This window comes from Phaseolus vulgaris, chromosome 8 (genome assembly GCF_051622355.1).
Source record: "Phaseolus vulgaris cultivar YP4 chromosome 8, ASM5162235v1, whole genome shotgun sequence".
In the NCBI taxonomy this organism is placed as follows: domain Eukaryota; kingdom Viridiplantae; phylum Streptophyta; class Magnoliopsida; order Fabales; family Fabaceae; genus Phaseolus; species Phaseolus vulgaris.
Genome location: NC_143505.1, coordinates 21,833,640 through 21,842,130, shown reverse-complemented (window position 1 = coordinate 21,842,130; position 8,491 = coordinate 21,833,640). Strand labels below are relative to the sequence as shown.

Here is an 8,491-nt window from a genome sequence, read left to right as displayed (position 1 = left end):
TAATCCATGAAGATAGTTGGAGCATTGGTCACACCAAATGGCATAACCAGAAATTCATAGTGACCATACCTTGATCTAAAAGCAGACATTTGAACATCTTTCACTTTCACTAAAATTTGGTGATAACCCGAGCGCAAATATATCTCTTAGAAAAGACAACTGCCCCATGCAACTGATCCATCAGATCGTCAATTCTAGGAAGAGGATATTTATTCTTGATTGTTAACTTGTTTAATGGCCTATAATCTATGCATAGACGTGAGGAATCACCCTTCTTCTTCAGTAATAGCACTGGAGCTCCCCATGGAGAGACACTAGGTCGAATGAATTGTTTCTCCAATAAGTCTTCTAGTTGTTTCTTCAATTCAGCTAACTCCACTAGTGCCATTCGGCATGGAGAAATTGACACAGGGCCTGCTCTAGGAATCAAGTCTATTGCAAACTCTATCTCTCTTTTAGGTGGAAGTCCAAGAATCTCATCAGGAAATACATCCATAAACTCCTAAACTACAAACATATATCTTTTTGTACTTTATCAGTAACTACAAAACAAGCCAGGAGCACAAAACATTATGCGCCTTCTTGTATCTCTCTCTCAAATTACTGAGTTGAGATAACCTGCATTCCTTCTAATTTAGGGAAAATTAATTTCTTCTTACCATAATCTATAAGGATATGATTAGCAGACAACCAATCCATTCCCAATATAACCTCTGAATCTTTTAGAGGTATACAAATCATGTTGATTTTGTATCTCTACCCATGTATAATTACTGGATACTCGACACACATGGAAGAAGTTACTATAATACCTTATGTTGGTGTAGATACCACCAACTCAAATTCTAATTCTCATACTGGAAACTTAAGTTTCTTAGCACAATCAAAAGATATAAAAGAATGGGTTGCCCCAGAGTCAAACAATACAAATAACTGTGTTCCAAGGATATAACAAATACCTCTAACAAGGCTATCAGACTGCGAAGCTTCAACTCCACTAATGGCAAAAACTCTGCCAACAGCTCTAGGTTTTTTATTATTATTCTATTGTACTTGTTGCACTTCGGCAGAATTTGGAGCTCCCAATTGGACACGACAATCTTTTGTTGCATGACCATACCTGTGACATCTATCACATGTCACATTTGACATTGGATGAGGGCAAAATCTAACATATGGCCAACTGCATCTAAAACATTTGAAACTAGGTGGTGATTAAGAACTGGGTCTTTCGCTCCTATAAGATTGAGGTATGAAATAAGATTTCTTTCTTTCTATCTTCATATTTAGGCATGCTTTTAGAAGGTCCTCCCACTTGAGGCTTAGCAAGTCTGCTACTACTTTTCAAACTCTCCACTATTTTTGCTTTCTCCATAGAGCAGGGAAATCTCTAATGGACATAGGAATCACCACTTCTTTAAGCTCTTGCTTCAACCCAAACTCAAATTTTTTACATCTCCAAGCCTTAGTCATGGTCTGGGTGTAGAATCTAGCTAGGTGTTTGAACCTAGTAGCATATTCAGTGATTGAAATATTTCCTTGTTCCAGCTGCATGAATTCAACTTCTTTTGCATATCTGACACTATTAGGAAAATACTCCTCCAAGAATCTTACTTTGAAACTCTCCCAAGTGACAATTTCTTCTCTATCCTCCATCATTTGCTTTATACCTATGCACCGAAACTCAGCTTCTTCAAATAAGCATATAGATGGCATAATATAACTTTTTTTATTGCATTGAGTAGCTTCAAAGATTCTTTCTATGTCTCTCACCCACTGATCTGTTTCATTTGGATTTACCTTCCCATTAAATTTGGATGGATTGTGTCTTAGAAAATCCTCCAGACTAAAGGTATGGGGTTGTTGATGAAGTTAAGACGCTTCTGCTGTTAATCTAGTTGTTTCTAATTGATGAAGGGCAGCCTGATGCTGTTGTGTCATAACAACACTCTGATGTTGCAAGGTTGTTGCCATCATCTCTATTGTCCGACTAAGTTGGGCATATCTACTGGTGGAGGAGGAGTGGGTGGTCTATGTGCCATCTACTAAGCACATAAAGAATTGAGTTAGAAATTACTAAAAATTTCCAACTACATCCTTAAGACAAATTAACTTAAAAAAAATACTCACACAAAATAGGTACAAAACCAATCAAGACTTGTCTCTAAAATGTATTCTAAATATTTATAATTAAGATAGAAAATCATCTTGATCTATTCATGAGTGTTCACCCTCACCCCTGTATCAAGATTCTTTTCATTCTTAATGCTTTCATTTTTATTCATGACAACTAATTTGACTCAAACACAAACAAGATTCCAAGAAAACAACTTTGTCAAACACCTTATTAGAAACTTTTAACTAAGTCTTGAGGCTAAACTTAAACAAAAATCTACACGCATGAGAAACATAATAAACCCACTACCCTCAGGTTATCCTAAGGATGAACCTCTCTGATACCATTAAATGTAACACTCCAAAAATACATCTAACTATTACAATACAGGTCCTACATATTTCTATACAAGCTTAAAGTTTTTCAAAACATTCCTAATACATGGTTAGGACATATAAAAATACAAATATTTACAATATAAGGTTCAATATAACATTCTAAAGCCCTCAAGAACCTCCAACACCTGTATGATCATCTGCTCGTGTACATATAGTACAATCATCGCAGTTCACAATACAACATGAAAAGCAAAGGTAGCTAGTGAAAATAAATTTTTATAATATACACAATTAAATCAAAAGAGAAAACCAAATTACATGGATCAATTTCTCAATTCAATCTTCTTCAAATCCCAACACAAAGCAATCACTTATATCTCACATGGATCTACACATCTAGGATATTCAACAAACATAATAACAAATGACATCTTCCAGAAGACTCGTATTAAGTAAGTTCTACCAAAAACTAACACCTGATCCAAAGATTACCAGCGAATCCAAGAGAAATGATAAGGGTAAGTTCAATACAACCCAAGTCATGCATCTCATATGTCACAGTATGCATGAACTCCCCCATCAGTTTCTTACCACAGGCATCAATACTCAATACATAACAAACATCAGTCCATACATTATCCCAAATGTATGAATTCAATACCATTTTCACCATACAGTATAATTCAAAACACGATCCACAACATTAAAAACTATTTAACATAAATAAAACAACATTTAAATACTAAACCATCAAAATCTGATATTTCTACAAGTATAAATAATATATATATGAACAACACAGTATATAAAAACACAACATTCCTGCAAAAGAAATTGAATATTGGGACCACGTCCCCTCCATATACGGATCTTCTAGCTCATGGTTCTATTAAAAATTAAAGTTAACTTCTCTTACCTTAATTGTTTGCTTTCCAAGCAACCTCTAAAATTTTATCATTCCAGTCTGGATAAGCTTCAAGATTTAATGACCTAATGCAAGTTATCCAAACATAACAAAAAATTCAGTATATATTAGAATAAGTTGAGAGGATTACTCTTCTCAAATGACCCTACCAAGATTGATGACTAAAACCTAAGAAAAAACAGAAAACAAAGGATCTTTAGTGCAAAAATGAACTTATTATGTTTGAAAATCTGATTGGGTAGAAATGTTCTTTAACTCCTCAACTAAAATGTGGTCCGATCAGATTATAAAATAAATGAAAATTGGAAGAGAAGGAAGAGAGTTAGAGAGATGGAGAGAGAATGAAGAAAGGAAAAATGGAAATGCGGGAAGGGGGATTGTGTTGGTTTTATAAAAAAATTTAACACCAATTTCTCCCTTGTTTCTTTCTATCTTTCTTACACATAATTCATTATAGATGTTATTCTCACTAGCTTATTTTTGTTAATTTCAATAGCATCTTACTATTTTTAAAGTTTTTAAGTACAATTTATTTATTTTAATCAAATAAGAAAATATAAGCACGGTTAAGGAGATTACATGACATGAAAAATATTTTGATGACATGTAACACATTATCACATTTTCATTTTTTTAATATCAATTTAATTAAAAAAATATTAAGTCATTATGTTTTTTAAAAAGTAAACCGTAATTAATTAAAAATAATAAAAGATATTTTGTTACGTTAAATAATATCACATCGTCATTTTTTTTAAGTCTCGATGAAATTTCAAACTATAATACCTCAAATTTATAATTAATATTATATTATCTCAATAAATTTGGATCAGAACATAAAGATATTAAAATTAACTTAAAAATAGTGGAATAAAAAGACTCTTAACACTAAAATTATAAACAATATATATAATTACGTAAAAGACAGTGTTTGTCTTGATAGATGAAATTTCCTTTTTTTTTTTTTTCTGAAAAGCAGTGTTGACGATACGAAGTGCAAGTACAAGCCTTTGGAAAGTAGTAAGCGTTACCACATTGAAGGAGGTGGATTTAGTGGCCAAACAAATTAAACAAACAGTGTCTCGTAATTACACACTCGTCAACTTCACGCAAGACTCTTTAACACATTTACTTCTTCCTCTGCCCCCTCCAATGTCCATTCCTCTCCCACTGCACCGTGTTACACTCCCACAACGCACTTAAACACTGTGTTGCAGAGAGGAAAAGGAAGGAAGAAACAAAGAACAATGCCTCCAAATGTAGAGTATTTGTCGTCTGTGGCAAAACAAGCGGAGCAGCTTCGAGTGGACGGCAACAACTACTTCAAGAAAGAGCGTTTTGGAGCTTCCATCGACGCTTACACTGAGGTCTGCTTTTGTTTTTTTCAGGGATTTTGGGTTGCTGCATGTTTTCATGTTTGTAACTTTTGCTGCTTTTCTTGCTTATTCATTTATCTCTTATCTCGTTTCATTTCAAGGCAATTGCACTATGCCCCGATGTTCCGGTGTATTGGACCAACCGCGCTCTCTGCCATCTCAAGCGCAAGTATGATTTTTGGAACCCTAACATGTTTTGTTTTCTCACTTCATTTTTTCATTATTATTATTGAAAAAAAAGCCCCCCTTCAACAAGACGTAGTGTTAAAATTCGGTGTATAGATGAAAAAAAGTAAGCTTTATAAGATTTCGTCAGGTTGAAACCTACATTCTAAAATGGCATCAGCACTAGAGTTCTAGTTTGAAAATAGTGCATAAATGGATAGTAACTTTCACCTCATAAACTGTTTTTCTATGGGATAAAGTTAAACCCAAATCCTCTTTTTCTATTATTGATATTTTGTTTGATTAGAGTGATAGTTTGTTCGACTGAATTCTTGAATTATTTCATTGGAACTCTTCTCGAGTTAGTCCCTACTACAAAAAGCAAAATAAGTGAAATGAGTTTGTATATTTAAGAGTTGAACTTTGATGTGGTATTTAAATTGAGAATGAGGTACATTTGCAGGAACTAAAATATTTGTTTACTTTACTTTATTTTGTGTGGAATTTTTCTTTTTGTTTTGTAAGTACCATGTTTAATTTTGGTGCTTGCAGTGATTGGACCAGAGTTGAGGAAGACTCTCGTCAAGCTATGAAGCTTGACAACAATTTGGTTAAGGTATTTGTCATTTACTTGTTATTTTCATGTAATTGTTTGATGGAACATGTAAGATGCATTGGGTTGGAGATATCGCGTCAAAATATATAAGTGGTGGAAACTTCATCTTACATCCTTGTTTTGTAGTATTGAATTAGATTTCATCTCACTTTGTAATTTGGTTTGAAAGTTTATTTTGACAATTTGTTGGTTTTATTGTGTTACTTGCTATTGAAAGGCGGACAACTCACAAATATCTTGTCTTACACTCGAGATGTTCAGTTCTTGGAATGAGAAGCTATGTTCAATATTCCACATTGACTAGAAATGCAATCAAGTTATAATATACAAATGAGTGCAAACTTCTCCTAATAATTTAGTTTTATAGAGTTGAGTTATGTTTAATTCGACTTTCAAAGATCTTGCCATGTTGTAAACCTTTATATTGAATAAGGGATATGGACATTGATTACAGTTATTTTTGCTCTTTACATCAATGATATAAGTTGTGAAAGATTGCATTTATCATATAATTTGTTAAACTTGTTGGATGTCCAACCTATACATAGTTTTGAAACTGAAAGTTGATTGAGTGAGGTTGTTTTCTACTTCCATATGTTTTGAAGTTGAAATACTTCGATAGAATCCAAATGTATATGTCATGTCTCTCCAAAAGAGATGCAAACCATATGAAAAAGAGAGACTTATGACAAATTTGTACAGATGCGATAGCCCAGACTACATTTGTTTTTGCGTTGATCTTGGTTTTTTTTTTCTTTTTCTCGTCTCTTTTCCTTCTACATTGTCCTGTTTATGATCGCTTCCCTGGTTTTGTCCTCCCCGGTTTTTCCATTTTATGGTAGATGAAAAAAATAAGAATAATATTATATTGAGGTAGTTAGGAATATGTAGAGCTAAGTTTAATATTGGCCAAATCTATACACACGTTTCCATTATTGTTCCCTTTGGATTCATATTCTTTTATGAACGAATTTAATTGGATATTTTGTATTAGTTTGTGGAAGAGTTGTCTAGAGTTTATTACAAGCACTGGTGGTATTATTTTACAGGAGTTTTTATATCAGTTTTTTGCATTGCATATCAGTTTTTTGCATTGCATTACACCTTATTTGTATCTTACTATTGTTTTAATAATATACTTTTTCAGAATTAACTCCTGCTTATCTTTCTTTTGCTAATTCAGGCCCACTATATGTTAGGTCTTTCATTGGTACAGAGACAGGAGTTTGCTGAAGGAATCTTAGAATTGAAAAAGGTCTGTATTCATTCTCCATTGATGCCACTTGTTCGTGCTTTAAGATAAATAACTATTATTTTTGCATATAACTAAAGGGGAAGGGAAAACAGGGCAAGACAGATATTTTGTTTTTAAATTTAAATAGTTATATAATACTTATAAAGATCAATATATAAAAAGAAACACCTACAAACTTGTTACTTTAAAGTTTTAGGTTAGAGGTAGTGTTAAGTCTCGTATAGGGGTTAGCTCATGACTCACCAGATCCAAATTTCCCAGCAAGTTCTATTTAAATATAACTTTAACAATCAAAATGAAAAAAAAAAAAAGCCACAAACATTAATTTTTGGTTCACATGGATTTTTTTTTTCTTTTTTTTATGCATGACTAGTTTCTCATTGGTTACGGTCATTAACAGGCTTTGGATCTTGATAGAGGTTCCCATCCTAAGGGCCATATGGTAGAGGAAATATGGCAGGAGCTTGCAAAAGCAAAATACCTAGAGTGGGAACATTCATATACTAAGCGATCATGGGAACTACAGTGCTTGAAGTATGTTCTCCTGGTGATTATTGGACCTATATAACTATGGGTCATTAGTTAATACTTGGCTTCTTTGTACTGTAGTTTATTTGTTGGTTAGAGAATGATAATTATCATGCTGAGTTATTGTCAGAGAAGCTTGTGAGTATGCTCTAAAGGAAAAACATTTTCTCGAAGTCCCCCACATAGAAGGATTTGTAGAAGATGATACTGCCCATTTAGAACAATTAGAGGCTTTAGGAAGAGTGTTTGATAAAGTTGCAGAAAATGACATGCCTACCGAGGTACATACAGCTCTCATCTTTTGTCTTATCGTTCTTGTAACTTTATAGATCCTTTGCAAATGCCTATATTATTTATCCTGGGAATACATTATTTGTCAATTATTTTAGGTGCCAGATTATCTGTGCTGTAGAATCACACTTGATATTTTTTGTGATCCTGTCATTACCCCAAGTGGCCTTACATACGAGAAGACAGTAATCATTGATCATCTTGAGAAGGTAAATTGATTTGTATGTGACATCCTTGAGATTAAATATTTTGTTATTCAAGGTATTACAGGCTTTTAATTTGTCTAAAATTAGGTGGGTATGTTTGATCCAGTCACTAGAGATCCTCTTACTCCATCACAGCTAATACCAAACCTAGCCATAAAGCAAGCAGTTGAAGCATTCTTGGATAAACATGGGTGGGCATACAAAGATATATTAACAAAAAGCTTTTTGTAGTTTGTTTTGGGTTGTTTGTTCTTGTCCTTCACTTCTTCTACAGAATAGCCAATGTAATTTGGCCTTTATCTGCTTTTTGGATGTTGATAAAGAATCTGAGTTGGTGGAAAAGGAAAATAATGAAAAGAATTATAGTAGAAAGTAAATCTGTTTGGATAAGTTGAAAGCAAAGAAAAATTAGTATGTTTAATTTAAATTTTAATTATAAAACTGCAAAAAAAAATAAAAATGTATTGAATTTTATCATTATTAATTGTATGACGGTCAAAAATAATTATAAATGTTAAATTTAACTGTAATAAAGAATTAAAATTAAATATTTTAAAAAGTTGAGAAAAGAAGAGAGAGAAGGAAAGGATGGGTACATGGATTGGCGATGGAGAAAAACATAATAAAGATAGAGAAGATACATAAAATGATTAGAAGAGAGTTTAAAGAATTTCA

The 8,491-nt window shown here is 32.8% G+C and overlaps 1 protein-coding gene across 3 annotated transcripts; it reads left to right on the top strand.

Annotated features, from left to right (window-relative positions):
- The first annotated feature begins 4,447 nt into the window (after positions 1 to 4,447).
- On the top strand, positions 4,448 to 8,193 carry LOC137826807 (E3 ubiquitin-protein ligase CHIP). Of its 3 annotated transcripts, none has more exons than XR_016515246.1 (8): positions 4,448 to 4,746; positions 4,857 to 4,924; positions 5,473 to 5,536; positions 6,720 to 6,791; positions 7,192 to 7,325; positions 7,455 to 7,600; positions 7,709 to 7,819; positions 7,904 to 8,193. XR_016515246.1 is itself a non-coding variant. In XM_068632942.2 (8 exons), the coding sequence occupies exons 1-8, from the start codon at positions 4,627 to 4,629 to the stop codon at positions 8,045 to 8,047; spliced, it is 864 nt and encodes a 287-aa protein (XP_068489043.1). In that variant the 5' UTR covers positions 4,448 to 4,626; the 3' UTR covers positions 8,048 to 8,193. The 3 variants fall into 3 exon arrangements, 2 of the variants coding, with proteins under 2 accessions (XP_068489043.1, XP_090150785.1); XM_068632942.2 differs by having other exon boundaries at positions 7,450 to 7,600; XM_090294659.1 differs by having other exon boundaries at positions 4,459 to 4,746; positions 6,736 to 6,791; positions 7,450 to 7,600.
- Positions 8,194 to 8,491: the final 298 nt, after the last annotated feature.